The sequence below is a fragment of the Colletotrichum lupini genome, chromosome 9 (assembly GCF_023278565.1).
Source record: "Colletotrichum lupini chromosome 9, complete sequence".
NCBI lineage: Eukaryota > Fungi > Ascomycota > Sordariomycetes > Glomerellales > Glomerellaceae > Colletotrichum > Colletotrichum lupini.
Window position 1 is genome coordinate 1843654 of NC_064682.1, and position 19735 is coordinate 1863388.

The 19735-nt window shown below is 53.3% G+C and overlaps 8 protein-coding genes across 8 annotated transcripts; 5 read left to right on the plus strand and 3 right to left on the minus strand.

Annotated features, from left to right (window-relative positions):
- On the plus strand, nucleotides 1-1655 carry CLUP02_16445 (metallopeptidase family M24; the record flags this gene model as incomplete). The annotated part of the gene is made up of 2 exons (XM_049295367.1): nucleotides 1-208; nucleotides 355-1655. 2 exons carry the CDS (start codon nucleotides 1-3, stop codon nucleotides 1653-1655), a joined length of 1509 nt encoding a protein of 502 aa, XP_049152514.1.
- A 1175-nt stretch (nucleotides 1656-2830) lies between these two features.
- Nucleotides 2831-4465, minus strand: CLUP02_16446 (helix-loop-helix DNA-binding domain-containing protein; the record flags this gene model as incomplete). The annotated part of the gene is made up of 3 exons (XM_049295368.1): nucleotides 2831-3022; nucleotides 3086-3893; nucleotides 3963-4465. The coding sequence occupies 3 exons, from the start codon at nucleotides 4463-4465 to the stop codon at nucleotides 2831-2833; spliced, it is 1503 nt and encodes a 500-aa protein (XP_049152515.1).
- Nucleotides 4466-4632: 167 nt separating this feature from the next.
- CLUP02_16447 (uncharacterized protein) lies at nucleotides 4633-5987 on the minus strand (the record flags this gene model as incomplete). The annotated part of the gene is made up of 5 exons (XM_049295369.1): nucleotides 4633-4821; nucleotides 4875-5047; nucleotides 5105-5435; nucleotides 5493-5697; nucleotides 5788-5987. 5 exons carry the CDS (start codon nucleotides 5985-5987, stop codon nucleotides 4633-4635), a joined length of 1098 nt encoding a protein of 365 aa, XP_049152516.1.
- A 531-nt stretch (nucleotides 5988-6518) lies between these two features.
- Nucleotides 6519-6809, plus strand: CLUP02_16448 (uncharacterized protein; the record flags this gene model as incomplete). The annotated part of the gene is made up of 1 exon (XM_049295370.1): nucleotides 6519-6809. One exon carries the CDS (start codon nucleotides 6519-6521, stop codon nucleotides 6807-6809), a length of 291 nt encoding a protein of 96 aa, XP_049152517.1.
- Nucleotides 6810-10702: 3893 nt separating this feature from the next.
- Nucleotides 10703-12514, plus strand: CLUP02_16449 (uncharacterized protein; the record flags this gene model as incomplete). The annotated part of the gene is made up of 4 exons (XM_049295371.1): nucleotides 10703-11297; nucleotides 11637-11836; nucleotides 11886-12267; nucleotides 12327-12514. 4 exons carry the CDS (start codon nucleotides 10703-10705, stop codon nucleotides 12512-12514), a joined length of 1365 nt encoding a protein of 454 aa, XP_049152518.1.
- Nucleotides 12515-13004: 490 nt separating this feature from the next.
- CLUP02_16450 (carbon-nitrogen hydrolase) lies at nucleotides 13005-14100 on the plus strand (the record flags this gene model as incomplete). Its single annotated transcript, XM_049295372.1, has 2 exons — nucleotides 13005-13049; nucleotides 13219-14100. The coding sequence occupies 2 exons, from the start codon at nucleotides 13005-13007 to the stop codon at nucleotides 14098-14100; spliced, it is 927 nt and encodes a 308-aa protein (XP_049152519.1).
- A 189-nt stretch (nucleotides 14101-14289) lies between these two features.
- Nucleotides 14290-17020, minus strand: CLUP02_16451 (uncharacterized protein; the record flags this gene model as incomplete). Its single annotated transcript, XM_049295373.1, has 4 exons — nucleotides 14290-15969; nucleotides 16022-16429; nucleotides 16484-16846; nucleotides 16898-17020. 4 exons carry the CDS (start codon nucleotides 17018-17020, stop codon nucleotides 14290-14292), a joined length of 2574 nt encoding a protein of 857 aa, XP_049152520.1.
- Nucleotides 17021-18077: 1057 nt separating this feature from the next.
- Nucleotides 18078-19450, plus strand: CLUP02_16452 (DHHC zinc finger protein; the record flags this gene model as incomplete). The annotated part of the gene is made up of 3 exons (XM_049295374.1): nucleotides 18078-18166; nucleotides 18245-18398; nucleotides 18458-19450. 3 exons carry the CDS (start codon nucleotides 18078-18080, stop codon nucleotides 19448-19450), a joined length of 1236 nt encoding a protein of 411 aa, XP_049152521.1.
- Between the last annotated feature and the right edge of the window lie 285 nt (nucleotides 19451-19735).

The following is a 19735-nucleotide window of genomic DNA, read 5'->3' on the forward strand; positions in this document are numbered from 1 at the left end:
ATGAACGTCTCACGGCCGGTGAGCCGCGCCCTCCGTGCCGTCCCGCGGTTACGTCCGGCATCGCCATGGCGGCGGCCTCTACCACCCTCCGCCTCCGGTGCCGTCGCCGGCCGTCAGCTCCGGCCCTACTCCGACGTCTCTGCCGCCGATCTGCAGTTCGGCCAGCCCGTACATGAGACTCACCCTCACATTCTCAAGGCTGGAGAGAGTGAGTCAACTCTCACCATTCTCACTCATACATCATTTCATCTCATGATTGCCTGCCTACCTCAAGTGAATCTCATAGGAATGGCCCATGAGAACAAAGATATCTTACATCCTCAACCTATACCTCAAACTAACACCCGCCTCCAGTCACACCAGGCATAACAGCCCAAGAATACCACGACCGCCGCGCCCGCCTCGCCGAGCGCCTCCCGGACAACGCCGTCGCCGTCCTCGCCGCCGCAGACCTCAAATACCGCTCCGGCGCTGTCTTCTTCCCCTACCGCCAAGACTCCAACTTCCTCTACCTCACCGGCTGGAACGAGGGCGACTCGGTCGCCGTCATCCGCAAGACCGGCAAGGACTACGGCGACTACGAGTTCCACCTCTTCGCCAGGCCAAAAGAGCCCGTCGCGGAACAATGGATGGGCGCCCGCAACGGCGTCCAGGCCGCCCTCGACATCTTCAACGCCGACAAGGCAGACGACATTGCCCGCATCGACCGCTGCCTCCCCGAGATCCTCAAGGGCGCGAGTCGGGTCTACACCGACATCCCGAGGCCCGGCAACGAACAGAACTCGGCCAGCAACGGCAGCAGCAAGCTCGTGGCCAGCCTCATGAACTCGGACAAGTCCTGGTTCCCCTCCGTCCGGATCCCGCTCTACCCCGTCATCAACCAGCTCCGCGCCATCAAATCCCCCGCCGAGATCGCCAACATGCGCCGCGCGGGCCAAATCTCCGGCCGCGTCATCACTGACGCCATGCGCCGGTCCTGGACCAGAGAAAAAGACCTCCACGCCTTTTTGGACTACCGCTTCGCCGCCGACGGCTGCGACGGCCCGGCCTACGTCCCCGTCGTCGCGGGCGGACGCAACGGCCTCTGCATCCACTACGTCGTCAACAACAACACGATCCCCCAAGACGAAATGCTCCTCGTCGACGCGGGCGGCGAGTACGGCACCTACATCACCGACATCTCCCGCACCTGGCCCGCCGCGGGCAAATTCTCCCCCGCGCAACGAGACCTCTACGAGGCTGTCCTCACGGTCCAGCGGTCTAGCGTCGCGCTCTGCCGCGAGGACGCCAACCTTTCTCTAGACGAAATCCACGAGCACACCTCGGCGGGCCTGCTCGAGCAGCTGAAGAGCCTCGGCTTCGAGGGCGTCACGTCGCGCGACGTCGACGTGCTCTTCCCCCATCACGTGGGGCACTACGTCGGGCTGGACGTGCACGACGTCCCCGGCTACGGGCGGCGGACGCCCCTGAGGAAGGGCCACTGCGTGACGATCGAGCCGGGCATCTACGTCCCGGACACGGACCGGTGGCCGGAGCATTTCAGGGGTATGGGCGTGCGGATCGAGGATAGCATCTGCGTGGACGAGACGTCGCCGTATATACTGACGACGGAGGCCGTGAAGGAGGTTGCTGATATTGAGGCTCTGAGAGACTAGAGCAGAGGAAGAGGGTGGGTTGTGCAGACGGGTTGTGTGGTGTGGTGTACCAACATTTGTGAAACCCTGTAAACCTCCGTGTATCCATCGCTGTAACAACAAAGTAACAATACCAAAGCGGCACCATAGAAGGGTGCCATTACACAAAGAGAAGCCATTCCGCTTTTGCTGGTTGAGCATCACCCCGTTTCGTCCACCTGAGAAGTCGCAAGAGATGGGACACTTATGTGCTTGCAGCGTAGTCTCACACTAGGCTGGCGTCGTATGAGCATTTTCTCCACTAGATGGGATCAGGACCCTTGTTTTCTATCGGAGCTTCGAAGGCCAAAGGGAAAAGTTCGTCGTTCCCAGCATAGATCCGGTGGGGCTAGTTCCTGTGCATCAGCAATGGCCCTGTTCTCCTTCTCGAAACTGAGTCCTCAGGTAGGATTTGGTCCAAGGCCATGTTGGTCGGCTGATGCAGAAGGATATTAAGCCATTCTCATCGCGGTGTAGGTGGCCAGTGTGAAATGTGTGCCAAGTTGTCGTCTTAGTTAGTGGCGGTTGAGTATTCACCATTCGCCTAGAATAACTAGTGTTGATTGACTAAAGTGATTTTGAGCGTTGAAGTATGTTTCAGCCCTCAATTCTTGGAAAAGCCGCTGCTGGCGATTCCGATGCCGGGAGGTAATGTCATCAGCTTCAAGAGTGGTTAGGAACTATAACACGTAAAAACGGGAAGGATTCAGGAGGTTCCGCATCCTCATTCAGGACCGCAGCAACGGTAGTTGGTAGGGCCATCCTGAAATCAGCGAGAAGTTTGTGTTTTTCCTTTGACTGATACTTCTTGCTTCAAGGGGACCACTGCCTTCGGGCCTAGTCTCATTCACGCCGAAGTTCATCTGAACTCGAAAAGCCTCAGACCCCACACATCACCAGGCACGACGCCATATGAATCACTTTAGTGGTCAATAACCCCATATTCTTATTCCCCAAAGAGCTCCATTTGATTCCGAACGCAGTAAAACATTTCATTGCAGGTCTGACAACCTGTGATTATTCTTAATATGCCTACTCATTCCTCGTAGATTGACCACAATCGTATATTTTGGGGGGCAAATCGCAGCCCATGACAAACGTAATATGTACAGTTCGCAATCGTAATGCGTCATGTGATGAGAGGGGGAAAGATTCTTCTAACAGAAACCTCTTGGGTCGAACAGCGTCCTGCTGTAGTTCGGCATGGGGAAGGGCTGCCGAGCCTGTGCGCTCAAGAGCTGCTCAAAGGCCTGCAGGCGCCTCGCGAGTTCCTGGTGCTCACGCATAATGGCCTTGTTCCTTCGTTCTAGATAGTGTATATATTCAGTCGCCTTCGTGAGGACGGTGCCCTGCCGATGAGTGTAAGTAAATGATTTCGCGCTTGTCAAATAGGGGAAAACACTCCAGCTTACCTTGCTAACTTTGGGACCGCGCTGCGATTGGCTGTCAACCTCAGCATCCTCACCACCTCCTTCCTCGGGTATTGACCTCAGAGACGGCACCGCGTCGCGCAGCTCCGAGATTCTGTCTTTGAGATTGGTACGGTACTTCCTCTCAATGTCGTTGTGTGCCGTTCGATCACCAGCCTTAACTTTGTCTTTCGACTTTTCAGATACGCCAGTGGCATTGGTGGTGCTCCGTGATACTTGCGGCCTCTGGGTGCCGGGCTCCTCCTTGATGGGGGCCTTTTCCTTTTGCTTGCCCTTGTGAGGAGCCGATTGCTCGGGGTCGTTGGCCGGGTCGTTCATACTGCCTGACGCCATAGTAGCATCGAAGTTCTCCAAGCTCGCAAATTCTGGACCAAGATCTGCTCCGACACCAAACCCCATACCGGATCCCAGACTGGTTGAAGATCGCCCCGTGTTGAGCGCTATTGCTAGCAAGCGTCGCTGTTCGGGGTCAAGCATAGGCGCACCCATGGGACCCATTCCCCGCATTCCAAAAAGGGGGTTCATCCTTAGTCCAGGCGCGGGCTTTTCCCAGCTCAAGGGCGTCGAGTAAAGGCCCTCCCTAGGTGGTACTTCCTGAGGCGGCTGAGAATCAATCTTCCCGAGCTGATCGCCGAGGTTCATTGATTCCAAAAAGTCCTCATCATCAGAAAGGGCATTGTCGAGCGCAGCGTCATCCATGAAGTCCTCTGGTTTGAACACAGGGTTGGTGTATAAACCGGCACCCAGGCCAGGTGTAGTCGACATGGGGTTCAGGCGATTCGCAGCGGGCCTAGCAAATGTCACTTCGTTAGCTTTTCTTTGATGATCAGTAAATTGTCCTTGGCTCAAACTATCTTACCTAGGCCGGTAATTCGGGGTAGGGTTGCTACGCCTTGAAAAGTCGATCTCAAAGCTTCCACCAAGCTTCTGTTCCTCATCATCGTCGAATTGGATCCAGTAGTCGACCGATTCCAATGCAGCAGCCTCCGAGTCGACCTTGGTCCGTTTCCGTGCATGGCCATCTCTCCGCCGGGGATCTTGGTTCGGTGCAGCGCGGCTCGGTAAGCCTGAATTTCTTTGTTGACCACCATGGTTGAACTGCATTTGAGTTGGCATGGAGCCGAGCCCAAAATTCGTGCTGGCAGGCGATGCCTGAGCAAAGGAAGGCAACGAACCAGAGGGGCCATTGGACGTCGACTCAGAGTTTGCAGGGTCGCCGCCTAAGGACTCCCACAAGGAGTTGTCCGGCGCATTTCTGGCAGCACCTGTGGCGGACGACTCGGCAGTCTGCTCGGCCGAGTTTGTCGTCTGGTTGTTGGGGACAGCAAAGTAGTCGAGGTTTTTGAGAAAGTTGGGGTCCATCACAACGCCAGCATTTCGGCCCCCGAAACGTCGGCGGTCGTCGATCTAGAAATCGATATATGCAATGTAGAGTGGATGTACAGCGGCTCGATCGCTTGCCGAATAATCCTTAAGCACTTGAGGCCCGGACCTCGTACGCTTCTTGGTCGGTGAAAGAGTTTGGCGACTCAAGATGGCCAGTCGTACGACCTCGTGTAGCCAATCAAGGCAATGTAGTCGTCCAATGGCAGCGAAGGCGATGGGGACAAGCAGCGAGCAACAGTCGTCGGGGTCGGCGTTGGCAAGGGAGGCAGGGCAGGACGCAGTGGATGAGCAGAGACGGTCGTTCGCGTTCGTGTACCGTCAAGAGTGTGCCGCTCGCGCAACAGACGGCAGGCAAGGCGGGGATTTCGCTTATTAAGATCAGCACAGGTTCGGATCGTTCAAAGAATTGTTTGGCCTTTGCGAGTAGGCTTGTGAGGGCGTAGGAGGCAAACGAGAAGCACGGGGACGGACAATAACAAGATCCATCAAACACGGGGAAGGACGAGAAAAGAGTTGAGGGTTGGGGAGAGGAATATGTGGAGGCAAGGACGAAAATGACTGGTCACACCTTACGTATCCAGCAAGGGGATCTGTGGGAGGCTGCAGGAGGTTTACGGAGGCGGAAGGAAAAAGTTGAGCGGTTCAGGTGATTTGATAGTGGTGGTGGTGCTGTTGGAAACGGCGGCAGTTCGTAGGAGAGCAGGCCGAGAATTGCGACTCGCAGGAGACAGCTGGAGCTCTGTAGCGGAAGGACGAAGACAAAAGTCGGCTGATATTCAAAGACAGGAAAAGTGACCCGCGCCGGATTCCGTGAGGGAGGGGGGGATTGACTCGAATTGACTCGGGCCAGGGCGGCCGAGTAGGCAAAAAAACTACTCCGGCAGAAAAGTGTGCAAAGGTTTGGCAATTGGGCGGGAAAGAACGATGCAGGATCGGGAGGAATGGCCTGACATCGAATTTGCCAGTGGCCGGGGCACACTGGCTGAGCGTATCAAAAATCGACCACTTCATCTTGACAATCGTATGATGAACGAGGCTGCTGGAGGGGAGTCGTGCGATGGGCGCCGAGCTCCAGCACAAGGGTCATCCATTGGATGTGCGTCGATCCGGCCCCACCACACCGCGCCCTCGTTGTCAGCCTTGCAAGCTGGCCCGAGCGTCGGCCCCAGAATAGACTTCCCGCTCCGTTAGGGTCCGGCTTCTTCTGGCTTGGTCTCCCCCGGTGCCCCCCCCCCCCCCAAAAATTCCCTAGACATCTTTCCCGAATTGGTGTCGGTCCAGTCAAAACTGTCCACCACCTTTCGTCCCCCCTTTGAATTGAAGCAGGAGCGTGATTCGCCTTCTCCAAACCCATACTTGCCGTGCTCCTCGGAGCGGGACCGGCGTGGAAGTTCTCAAACGTCAGGAACACTACGGAGTACTCTCCGCTCCTCCCCTTCGCCGTCATCGCCCAATTCCGCCCCCTGCCAAGATACTTCACCTTGCCTCGAACAGACATGCGCAACGGTTATGCCGCATTTCCAATGGAAACTTGGTGGTAGAACCGTTTGTGGCGGCGGCACCCACGTGGAACGGTCGAGACAAAATGCCCCAAACGTCGTTGGCGCCGTTGAGCCAACAATGCGTAAAGACGTCTAGAACGTCTCTGAATGCATCTTTTTAATTGTTTTTCCTCCCTTGCGTTCCCTATGGCCCCGACTTGCGTCCCATCGTCGGTCGACAGGCTTTCTATCATATAAGTTTGTTCGATTTGATGCTGCCCCAATCAAGTTTGCTGCAAGTGCAGAAGCTCTCATGCTCGTATCTGCATCTAATTGTCGGCCATCGCTGGACAATACGAACTTCTGTCAAAGAGCATCAGGAGCGGCAGAGTCGCTGGTATCACGGTAGTGAATGAGAGCATCGGTTCCTCAGATTGTATAAATACTCGCTCCTCGAATTCCCAATACTTCCCAACAGAATCACACAACTCATCCTCTTCTTCGCCTTACCTCCCGGGTCATCAATTTGCCCTCGGTTTACCGTCGCCATGAAGTTCATCACGAGTATCGCTACCATCCTCCTGGTTTCGACCTCGGTCATTGCTATCCCAGCCAGCCCCATCGCCACTCCAAACCCTCATCTCGAGCCAATGTGGCCAAAATGCGTCAAATTTTACAAAGCTACAGGAGGTGAAACGTGCGACTCCATCGCCTCCAAAAACAACATCACAAAAGCCGATGTTATGGGCCTGAACCAGGCCATTGGCGGCCTCCGTGGATGCTCAATGAACAACATCTTTGAGGGATACTGGTACTGTGTCAAGCCAGATGGCTGGTAATGGTCTTGCCACAAAGGCGTGAGCGGTCTCGCAGGATAGGCGAACTTCACACGGGCGAAAGATGGAGGACTACCTTGGTGGCGGATCAAGCGAGGCTTCGCATGGTGCCAAGCTACTTTGGCATGATGCTGGAAATGTTGCCGACAAGTGCTACTTACAGATACCAATAGTCAAAAACTTTATACCAGTTTCGCCACATTTTTCTCTCCCCGTCCAATTATTCAGCTTCTTCAAGGTTGGCTCTGATGTGTGTTGAACCAACAACCGTTCGCAGAGATCTTATCAGACCTTGCGAGGGTTTGGGTCAGCTTCTCTCTTCTTGCAATCGCTACACTTTTCCTTTGATATGCAGTGTGTCATAAGGTGGCTTTGATCCACGACATTTCGTGCCGAATTCATCGCAAAATTTGAAATCATAGAAGCCTGAATGGCCGCAAGTCCACATCTTTTTTTTCTCCGTGCACATCTTCCTTAGTCTCGACTGAGGAACCCGCGACTTGATGTTGGTACCCTCGTTTTCGTGGGTACTGGTTCTTGCTATGCTTGCGTCAGCATGTCTCTTTTGCTTTTATGCCGGATTCCTGGCTTCATTGAGGTTTTCTACAAACTAGAAGATGTATATCCAAGACAGCTTAGTGCTTGCAAGACAGAACGTGACTCTCAAGTCGATTGTGTGGACAGATTGCTCCGTTGTCTTCTTGGGTGCCCTGCTTCGAACTGTAGAATCGCGAGCTGTCTGATAACAGCAGGATGGGTTGCTCTGTTGCCTTTCCGTGTGCTCTGCTTCGGACTCTGGGGTCGCGGGCTGTCTAATAACAGCATGAAGCTGAGGCAGAAAAGGCACTTCGAGGTCGAGCTTCAAGGCATCGGGTTCGCGGAGGAGGGACTCAGCGTAGACTCTCTGACCGGGAAATAAAGCAATACAACAGAAGTGCTCAGAGGGAAAGAATCAGTTCGGTAGGTTCTACTGAACATCGGCAAGGCTGGTCTTCGGCAGAAAGCGATGCAATTAAACTGTTCAGAGCAACAGGAGATATTCAGTAGGTTTCCCTGAACAGCAATGAGATTGTTTCTAAGACACAAGGCAGCAAGTTCAATCTACAAAGAGAGGGACAAGATCAAAAGGAGGTCAATATATGCCTCTCTCGGCGAAGGAGAATATTTGGCGTTTTCCGGTGTGCAACCAATACCATGTGGTCCAGACCCCGTCGGACGCCTTACCGCGTTCCGCGGTACTGGAAATGACGAATCGAGACGCAGGCAGCAAGGGAAAAGCAGAAGCCCTTCGGTACATCACATATCAGAATTCTGCAGGGTGACTTGACAGCTTGGAAGGGGAGAGGGGGGAAGGGGGGAGGAGACCGGGAGTCGGGACTTGGACTTTCTCGTCAGCTTCTTTGGGAGCATGCCACCGATGTCCGTCGTTCCCAGTGGGCCACAACCGACGTCACTTCGGCGAAGAACTACGGGATTGGTGGGCCCTTCGATGTGTAACCTATCAAACGGTCGGTTGTTGGGGTTTTTACCCGGCTAAGTGCAGAAGAATATTGTCTACGGGTATGGTTTCACGAAAAGGCGGTGGGTAAGGGTACGGACACCTTTGTCTTCTCTTGGCTGTAAGTACATCGAGATTTACCTCAGACGCTTTCCCATGTTACGCGCGCTCTCTCTCCCTCTCTGTCTCTCTACTCTCAAAGCGGAGAATCTTTCTGTCTCTCAAAGCGGAGAATCTTTCTGTTAAGGATGAATGTGCGGACCAAGGCAGTGAGCAGTAAAGGTTGTTGTCAAAAGGTGGGGGCGGACTGGGCTCCTGATGATGCTTAAAGACCCTAGATCCCTGTTGACTCCTCTGGAGTACCATAAGCCCCCCCGTCCTGGCCCTATCACGCACTGTCACTCTTTGATATGTGATCTGCTCAGGGTGTCAAACGTCAAAAGTCACCTCGGTGTTCTGTTTTGTTTCTTTCCAGCCCAAGAAAGGAGGGAAGTATGTATGTCCCTCTGCAAATCTCGCAGGTTTCATGCGAGAACGCGCTTCGGGATACAACCTTGAACACTTCCCCGAGGAGGTCCATGTTGCCGCAATGTTTGGTACGCTTGTGGCTTGCCGGTCGACGACCCCCCTTTCCCCCTTCAAGTTTTCTCAAAGAACCCCGCTACTGCGAGCTTCTGCGCGAATGGGCTGATGTGGATGGCCGTTTGCTTGCACCATTTGTCAGACTCACATTCGTAGACATGCATGGCAGCGCACGACTGGCTTCCTTATGCAGCGTATAGTCTTTGGAGTGAGAAAATCCATCCGAGTGGAGGGAGGTCGGCGCACTATTTTCTGCAGGGTCGGTAGAGGAAAGCCGGCTATCCATGTAAAGATGCTTCTTTGGACTCGGGTCTTAAACGTAGGCACCCGGACTGGGTCTCTTTCGGTCACAGTTGTTCGGAGCAGTCATCGAGATGTCGGACCTCGTTGTCGGTTGAGAATAACCCCAGCTTACAGCCTCCGAAGTTTTTGGGGGTATAACTCTCAAGGCCACAAGCCGTGATAATTCTTTGTCTCGGCGCCCAGTTTTCTGGGGCAATTGGGACACAATGTTCAAACGGTCTGTCCCTGACTGAACACCAAGTAATAACACCAGGCAATGCGATGTCAATGAGGCGAAAGATTTCAGAGTGGTTCGCAATATGCTCTTGTCATACTCATGAGCTAAATTTGCTGTTTTCCAGAGCTACACTGGCTCTTCATACTGTTCCTGACGGCAGCCAGGAACGAGGCACTGAAGAATACGCGTCCCGGATGACGGATGGTGATTTTCTTATATAGACCGCATTGGTGATGATGTCGAATGAAAGGCCTTACGTGTAGTACGACTAAGGCCACATTTAGACTATTTCTGAAGAAAACTCCTTAGAGGGCACAATGGCCTTGCCTCTTTTCTCGAAAATCTAAAAAATTAGATGCCGGTTTTGACTACTGGTCATATCTTTCGTTGTATGCCACTTTCTGGCCTATTTCATTCGCTGACTAGCCTAGATTTGTATTGTTTCCTCGGGATCTCTGCTCCCAAGTCATTCGATGCTGCCGACTGCTTGATCATATTCATATAAGATCAACGAGCCCAGGTGATCACTTACTTGTAGATACTCATTCACCAAGTCATCTTATTAGATGAAAATTCCAACCTGTGTTCTTAAGAGTGTGCATTGTTGTATTCAGACAAGTTCCGATTCATGAATTCGGGTTCTCTCCAAGGTCACCAATGGATCTGATGTAGCTCAAACACTTCGTCCCTTGAACGCGCTTGGTGCCGTCCTGTCCCACCCATTCTCACCATGACTCAAGTTCGTGGCGCCTTTTTGTACCGGGAACAGTCTTCTGAGAATTTTAACGTATGTATCAGACTGAAGGAAGAAAGTTAGGGAACTTACCTCACTGCAGAAAAAGTCGGGACAGTGGTGAAATGGAAGGCACCATGACCTTGCCTCGTCATGGGGGACACGGTCAATGGGAAGGCGCGAAGTGGCGGCTGGCTCTTTCCGCTTTCAAACCAAACAGCCTCGGGTTGAGGAAGGCACTTTCCCGATGACAAACCCCCAGATCCCATGATCCATTCCTTCCTCTTTCTACCTTCAATCCCAAACCAAGTCCCTTCCCAACTCTAGAAGTTGCCTCATTTCGTTCCATTGTCTTTCTCCAACAACTTACGGCCGAGACTCGCAACGTTCTTCCACACCCACTCATCTCCTCCCCTCACATACCCTTGCATCTGACCCGGCGTCGCCTCGCCATATCCCACTGGCTGCAACATAAATCTGTCGATTCCCGTCTCTAGTCTCTCTACTTCCCTCTGCTCACTTCAACCTGGGACAAACAACGCTAAGGCGGTGGAGGTGACAAAATGTGGTGCAGTGTGCCGAAAATCCTTTTGGGATTGCTGTCGATTCGGGCATGGATCGACGGTGTCGAAGCCTTCTCTTGGGGAGGTGTCGAAAGGAGAGCAGACACCCCCCGGTCTGTGGAAGAGCATATGGTCAACCCGTCGGTTGTAGTTCACGACGCATCACGCTTGCCGAATGTCTACGCCGTCGCCATGCAGGAGCTCCAAGAACTCGAGTCAGAACCTCTCTGCCATCGAATCGCTGCTCGACTCCTGGTCAACAACTGCCAGCTGTTGGAAGGCAAAGACGACGCCACCGTTCTCACCGACAGCGGCAGACAAATCCGTGACTTTGTGGACTCATATGCCGCCAGTCTTGCTATCTGTGATCTGGAGAGAGGCAGTTTTGTCATCCCTTCTGGATGTGCGCCGTTCAGAGAACATGCTCTAGCTAACCTACCGACCTCCAAAGTTGCTCAGCTTCACGTCTCACCTCGGCAGATAGATTCGTGTCTCTCGGGGTTAGCCAAGTCCGACTCTGCGTGGAATACTTGGGTGAGCTACCGTCATAAGGCTCTCAGATTCTGCGAGGCTGCTCGCGCAGATAATGACAAAGGTAATTATCTATCCTCCGTACATAGGGAATATTTCTAATATTGCTGCAGCACAGAGCATTCGTCTATACCAACGTCTCACCGAAGTCCTCTCAAAACTGTCCGAGGGAGTTGAACAAGAGCTTGAAGCCCACCTACATGCGATCAATCTGAGAGCAGCTGAGACTACAGAGCAGCTCCGCCAAATGAACCCAGACATCGATCAGTTGCGAAACAGCTTACAAGACCTGGACAGATATGTTTCTCAGGACGTGATGCAGATGGTACAGGTAGGTTCGCCACACTCATTCCCGAGCACTGCAACTCAACTGACTGAAAGGCATCAAATTCTGCGATGCGAGGCGGCCTCGAGGATGCCCAGAACCTGCAACAGCTGCTGACGGTGCTCCTCAAAACGGTCCTTAGCAGCAACGCCGAAGTTGCAGCATCGCATGAGCTGGCACTGACAGACTTCAAAGAACGAACTGGGAATGAGGTCGCGGCTGTCATGGCTGCTCTCGCAACAGCTATAGCATCGTCTACATCCCTTCATGGCCAGTTGGTAAGCAAGTTGAGACCGACCACTTGCTTTCTAGACTGACATCGAATAGGAACAATCCCACATTCGAGCGATTGAACTAGCTCACCGACAAGATAGTCTTGAGAAAGTTGGTGAAGAAAGTCTCCTGCAAGAATCAAACATGCCGCTGACTATCTTTCAGGGATTGGAGAAACTCCTAGACATTACCGATGACATTTCCTCGAAATACGAATCACACTCTGATAAGCTTTCACACGTGAACCAGATTTCAGAAGACCTGCTGGATACACTTGACAATATGGCTTCATCGACATCAGAAGTTCGCGGTTCTTTCCATCGACCGGGTTGGACAAGTTGGGTGCCATATGTGGCGTGCCCAGCCGCGTCTTTACTCATGGGATCTTACGGTCTTCCACCATCAGCAGTGAGAAACCTCGGACTAATTGCGCTCGGTATGGTGTTGACACATTACTTTGCAAGAAAAGGATACTGATTGTAATATGCTTTATAGGCGAACTTGCTGGCTTCGTCGTGTCTTATGCCAAATATCTCTCGCCGGGTATCCTCGAGGCTGATCAGCATATATCTCCAATTATTGGCGCCATGAACAAGACCTTCATTTCCACGGCGTCCCCAAATTATCTTTCCAGAGATCTGCCGCTAATTCAACGCAATATCCGAGGATCGACGACGACTTGAGAGCTGCTGGTCGAGAGCGACATTCGACATGAATCTCCAAATCGAAACACATACAAAGTTTATGACATCTGGGCAGGGCGAATTGTTTCCGGCGTTTGTGATTATATCTTTTACCTTCCTTCTTGCTTTTTGTTGTTTTTTTGCGGATGGGTTACTGGACTATGGTCATTGCAATCGGTGGAAATTAGTACTGGGAAACGGTTGCCTGTGACATCATTTCTCGCATATGAACTTAGCAAGTCGCCTATTCGGGCACTATGCACTTTTAACCGGAGTTTGATCATTCTCATCCATTCATCTCCCCTTTTGCTATCTTGTGTGCCTATATCCCAGTGCAAGGCAGACTGACTGCGGGGAAGTGCATGAAGGCGTATTACTGTCTTTCCTCATAGCCTGACCCCGACCGCCAGCTAAACTTTGCCGTTGTCTCCAAACACCCGACCGTCTTGAAGCTGCGGGATTAACTCAAGACGAGACGAAGACAGCGGCGATGGCGGACAAGGTCAAGATCGCGCTCATTCAAATGCACCCTAAGGTCAGTAAGTCTAGGACTACCCCTCATCGAAAATGCTTAGCCCAGTCTAGCTCCCGCGCTTCCTTTTTCATGCGCCATGGCTCACGAGGTTCCCCTGCGGCTGCGGCGGGGGGAACTTCTGCCTCTTCCCCGTGGGAAAAAAAAAACAAAGTTCTGATGAGCATCACAGGTCGTCGCGCCAGAGGAGAACTTCACCAAGGCAGAGGCTTACATCCGCACCGCCGTTTCTAAGGGCTGTTCGCTAGCCGTGCTGCCCGAGTACCATCTAACATCATGGGTCCCCGACCACCCTCAGTTCGTATCCGCCTGCGCGCAGTCCTGGACGTACCTTGAGCGGTATCAGGCCCTGGCCAAGGAGCTAGGAGTGTCCATCGTGCCGGGGACCATTGTGGAGCCGGACGGCGAGGAGGGGGCAGACGACCTGGACCTTTTGAACGTTGCATATTTCATCGGTCCCGACGGCGCCGTGCTGGGGCGGTACCAGAAGAAGAACCTGTGGCACAACGAGAGGCCACACCTGACAAAGGGCCCCGAGCCGCACGGCGCCTTTGACACGCCGCTGGGGAGGGCGGGCATGCTGGTGTGCTGGGACCTGGCGTTCCCCGAGGCGTTTAGGGAGCTCATCCGCGACGGGGCGAGGATTATTGTCTGTCCCGCGTTTTGGCTCGCCGACGAGTACAAGCGCGACAACGGGGCGGGGAACGGCGCGACCGAGGTGGTGAACCGCGACTCGGAGCGTGTTTTCTTGGAGAATGTCATGGTCACGAGGGCGTTTGAGAACACGGCGGCCGTGGTCCTCGTCAACGCGGGCGGGCCCGCGGGCGGAGGCGGGGTGGAGGTTCGGGAGGAGGGGGCCAGGGTCCGGTATTGTGGTGTCAGTCAGGTTGCGATGCCGCTTGTCGGTGCGCTCGGCAAGCTGGGTGCCGAACAGGCGATGGAGATTGTCGAGGTCGACTTGGGGCTGTTGGATGTTGCTGAGGAGGCGTATAAGGTGAGGGAGGATATGAGGAAGGAAGGCTGGCATTATGGGTACTCGATTGTGAAGGAATAAGGGATGATCTCAAGACGACAGTGTACGGTTAACAGGACATTTAATATAGATGGCACAGATATCTTGACTCCAGGCGTGGTCATGATGAATGGTGTTGATTGCGAAAAGTCTGGTACTGATGGCTCAGTACTCGCTGTCAATATGCCTTGGACTTGTAGGCGGATGAAGAGATAGATCCCGGCCGTTACTTCATTGAGAGCTCTGCCCGGTCTCATCTAGATAAGCAAGAAACTTCCTTCTCTGCGCGATACGGATCCGCGTGTGCTTCGACTCGAGGTAATCCCAATACTTCTGGATCTTGGCATCCGCTGGGCCACCCTCTGAGCCAGCAGCATCGATACGTCTCAGCCGTTTGTCATCGTTGATCGTCCATACTCCTTGCCAATTATTGGGAATGTCCTTGTGCTCCTTCAAGTACTTCACCAGACTTGTGGCCAGTGGTGTGCATAGCGAAGTAGCCATCAGCGCCAAGACGATATCTTCGCGCGGGTAGCCAAACGAGACAAATCGGTCCATGAGGTCCTGAAGCTCGACGGTCTTATCTGTCGATTCTTGGGAGTCGGTCATGATTTGGTCTGTGGCATCTTTCGGGGCTTCGCCTGCTTCTTCTGCTCCTTTCTCCTCCGCCTCCTCTTCCTCTTCCTCTTCCTCCTCTCCTGCCCCCTCTTCGGCGGGCCACTCTTGAACTGGTGTAAGAGTGGGTGATTGGTTCCGGTCGATCTCCTTTCCTTTATCTCTCTTGTAGGACAGAGGCACAGGGGTCACGGATTCTTCCTCGCCCAAAAGCTGTTGTGACGGTGAAATATCGAACTCGATACTGTCTTGCGATTTGTCAGTTGCGTTGAAGGCATCATCGAAGCCGAAGTCCTGTGTTTCGGGCTCCAAACGACGGGGCTTGCCAGTTAGATCCTCTTCGGGCTCTTCTTCCTCCACGTCTCCCTCTGTGGCCCCCTCAACTTGCTCCTCACTAGCCGTCCACTGTTTGACACTGAGCGAGGGGCTAGGGCCAAGGTTTCCGAAGCTTGCGAGACCTAACTTGTCGTCGGGGGTCGATGGGATCTCGTCGTCTGGGCCTAGGCGCTGTCGCTTCTTCCGGCTGTTTGGTGTCGACGGAAAGCCAGACGTCTCGACAACGATTGCTTGCCTCTTTCTAGAAGCACCGGGGGTGACCGCTTGTTGTACCTGTGGAGGTTCCAGCTGCACATCTGGTACGGCGTCTTCATCCTCGGGCTGTGAAACCTCATCGTCCTCGGATTCTACGTCAGGTTCGTCTAACATACCGCTGGCTGCAAAGCCGGCGACATGGTCTGCAAAGCATTGTTGTACCAACTGAGCGTTTTCAATGTGGAAGCCCAATTTATCTGCGACTGCTGCCCAGTCGATTTCGACCGCACCTTTCTGGTACTGGTCTCCAACAGCTTGCCACAACAGCCACAAGTCGATAGATTGATCCTTGATCTCGGGATTGGTCTGGGTATCGATATCGTGGAATTTTCGGTAGCCCCACAGTTGGTCGTAGAAATCCTGTCTCGTAACAGCTTGGGACTCTTCGACTTTTGGCTCTCGTGACTGTTCCGCTTCGTCGACTTCCTCTCTGGCGGGGCTTGCACCAGATGAGACGGCCTTGGGTTCAGAAGTCTCCGTGGGCTGGCTGTTAGATTCGGTTGGCCTCTCGTCCTGTGGGCGTCCCATCTGTCGAGTTGGCTCGCCGCTGGGAGCTGTGTCCGGTCGGGTCTTTATGTTGACTGTAGAGGATTCTTCAGGCAAGAGTCCGCTCTCGTCAAGGCTTTCCTTAGAGCTCTCGCGAAGTCGCGGCTCCAATATTTGTGTCCAGTGCCGTTTCCACGCAGCCTCTGAATGACTGGAATGCTACTTAGGTTCAGTCTAGAGCCATTATCACTACAGTGAAAAGCAGACGTACCCTTTCTGAGAATTTCTTGAAGAATTTGGTGTCGGGTGTACCGCCAAACCTGCCTGCCTCGCGAATCAACAAGTCATCCTCTGCCTCTGTGAACTTGGCTCTCTTCGCTGGAGTCAATGGCCTTCTGACGGCTGGCTGATGGGTGGCGGAGCTCGGCCCGACCGTTGCCTTCACCTCTGCCTTCGCCGGAGGCAATTGCGAGACACTTTTTGGGGTAGCAAGAGGAGGCGCCTTCTTCACTGCTGGTCGCGTAGCTTGGGATCGCTTGGAAGGAGTCGCGGCTGCCGGTGGCGGCGGCAATGCGATATCCGGAGCATTAGCTGCCATCTTCTCAAGCTCAGCCGGAGGCAATTTGGATAGCTTCTTTACCCATCGATCTCTCCAAGAATGCCAGGTATGACGATTGTTCTACAACCGTTTAGTAAAAGTAAGAGAAGAATATACGTCGAGAACCGAACTCACTATTCCCTCGAATGTCTGATAGATCTCATTGCCGCTTTTTTTGTTTGCCGCATGCGAAAGCACCCACCTGGCGAGACTTTCATCGTCGGCGGTGTTGAACGGCGTGCGGGTTCCTTTAATAGGGGCAGAATTGGCTGATTTGGCTGTAGGACGGGAGCCACCAGCAGGACGAGAGGAGCCGACAGGACGCGAAGCTGTGGGAGTTTGGTGCATCTCATATTTATCCGTTTCTTGTACCGCGCCGTTGTCGACGGAATCTCTGACAAACTTCCAATCGAGCGACCCAGATGGTTTAGGCCCGGTATCGTAGGTAATGTAGTGATCCGCCTGAGTTTCCAACTTCGCAATTGTGCCGCCGTTTTGCTGCATCAGTCAGCTTCCAGAACGCCTGGCATTCTAGAAGTGATTACCTACCTTGATAAGGTCCAGGATTCTCACTCTGCCGGGTACGCGAAGCGAAACAAAGAATTTCAGATCCTTGAATAGAGTGCCGCGGGCGCCGGGCACTCCATCGTAAGTGATTCCGCCTGCCGACATATCCAGAAGAACATGAGAAGTGTAGCTGGGAAAACTCAAAGGTTGACTTTGTGACACGAGTGAACTTGCCCAAGCTTGTTCAGCCCATGAAATAGGTGTTGCTGTCGCTAAGAGTGGAACTCGTGACGGACAATTACATGTAGAGAGATAGCCTGCCTTGAAGAAGTTTGGTCAAGACGAGAATCGCAATGATGTCCCGAGAAGGTACGATGAAGCGGTCAGTCAAAAGGGAGGGATCGCGCAAACGACGCGCTTGCTTAAGTCGATACTTTGCTTTGAAAGGCGTGTGTGAGGAGCCCACTCAAATGCCCTTCCGTTTTATGAGCCTTAGGAATAGACGTCAGGAATAGACCAAGTGCCTTCGTCTTTTGAAATGAGCTTGTTGCCTCTAATTGACACGGACCGCGATGCAGCTTCGTCTTTGTGACCCGGGCAAGTGCACTGCCAACACTGCAGGCATCTAACGTATTAGTAGAAGGCACGCAGGTGCTCAAGTAAGACGCGCTTCCATGGAAGGGATGCCGCGTGTTCACGTGTGAACTGCTTCTATGCGTTAAGATATGCATTTTGCACATAACATGATTATATACAGTATAGCAACGGTAAACGGTCTGTTCAGATTTGCGCTATGACCTCCCCTATTCGATACAGCGATATTTTTGGTATTCTTCAATGCCATGACGATACTCTCATGTCAAACTATGGTTTTTCCGCGAACGTTCTTTCCACTTGGCTACTAGCTGTGAAGAGATTCTCAAGTCTTGGATTATTCAAAACCTTCCTTGCTGCTGGCTCAGTTACCTAGCTTATTGACGAGGGCCGTGTGCCTACTTTAGGCTGACACCTCAAGGCTCAGGCCCTCTCCACTCGCTACCGGCCACAGCGACTGATAGTGGACTTGTCATCCGTCTGCCTTACCCGCCTCAGCCGGCACATCCAGCCCGAAGTACTGTAAACTAGGACTAAGTGGAACGTCGCCATCTCTGCCGGAATACCCAGACTTCAGTTTTCTCAAGACAATGTGTTGGAAGAAGTCATAACACTTAGTTTTGATACAATGGGCGCCCTCAGGAATGCGGCACTTTTCGTGCTGGCTGTCTCCTTCACAGTCTTCGTCGCCTTCTTTGGCCGACTGCCGGCTCTAAGGTTCGTCATCATGTTTGTTCACTGGCCGGAGAACAGAGGCATCTCACTTTTAGGAACATGGACTCACCATTTTGGCAGACACACGCCAATTGCAACGATGCATAGGATAATGTGGATCCATATCCCAAACGGCTTCCTTGCTGTAGACAAACTCATCACGGGAGGGAGGTTCTCGACGTCCATGATACGCTTTGGCAACTTCATGATGCATGACCGGCACCCTACCGTCGTCGTAAGTGTCCGGGTTTGCTACAGATCCACGAAATTCAAGGCCAGACTGACGCTTTCCAGATCTTCTTCCTGCTCATCCTCTCTGTTTCGGAATACCTATATCTCCCGGGAGCGTGGCCCCAGATTTCGCTCTTGCACAAGATCATAGGCTGCATCGTCATCTTCTTCCCCTATTGGTTCCTGTACCTATCCGTCATGGCCGACCCGGGTTACATCACGGCCGAGAATCACGCCTACTACATGTCCCTCTACCCCTACGACTACTCAATCTTCTACCCCGGACAGAAATGCAGCACTTGCAACCTCATCAAGCCTCCCCGCTCCAAGCACTGCAGCATCTGCAAGCGCTGCGTCGCAAAACTCGACCACCACTGCATCTTCATCAACGGCTGCGTCGGCTACAAGAACCAGCACTACTTCGTCCTGCTCCTCCTCTCCACGGCCGTCCTGACCTCGTACGGCGGGCTCCTCGGCTTCTCGCTCCTCTCCAACAAGATCGCCGCCAACTATCCGCAATGGGCGCTGTGGCCGCCAAAGGGCATGGAAGTCAAAGAGTACCTCCTCATCTGGAGCTGGGCCCTGCAGGACAACGTCGGCATGGGCGCCGTCACCCTCCTCGCGGCCATGACCTCCCCGTTGGTCTGGGGCCTGCTGGGCTACACCTTTTGGCTCATCTACTGCGGCACCACGACAAACGAATCGCTAAAGTGGTCCGACTGGAAGGCCGAGATGGACGACGGTTGCGCCTTCAAGCGGAGCATGCCCGTGAACCGCGTCAAGGACAAGCGCTTCGAGCCGGAGAGGACGCGCTGGCCGCTGCAGACGCAGCAGGTGCTGACGAGGACTGAAGACGGGATGCCGCCTCCAGACCACGGGCCTGGCGATGGCGAGTGGGAGCGCGTGTGGAACCTGAAGGATGTCGAAAACCTCTACGATTTGGGGCTGTGGGATAACTTGGCGGATATTTTTGTGTCGAATTACGACTTCAACGTCAAACGAGATCAGCCGTCTGTGGAGGCCCTGGGACGACAGAGGCATTCGCCTAAGGCCTGATGGGCTCGTTCTTCCGTAAGACAAGTTTTGTATACGTAGTGTATAGTATTAATGTAACATGCAACGACCAAAAAGGGATGATACTGCAAGTCGAGACTTATGTGGTTGAGGTAGCCAGGACACGGTGTCATATGGATTTCAGACCACTCAGGACGAGGCATACCATATCAAAATACGGAGCAATCATGGAAGCCCTTTCAACGTTTGTCTTTGTTTCATTTCAACGTGTCTCATCTAATTCGTACCTGGGGCTGCTGAACCCAAGGGAACTTCAGACGCCCCAGC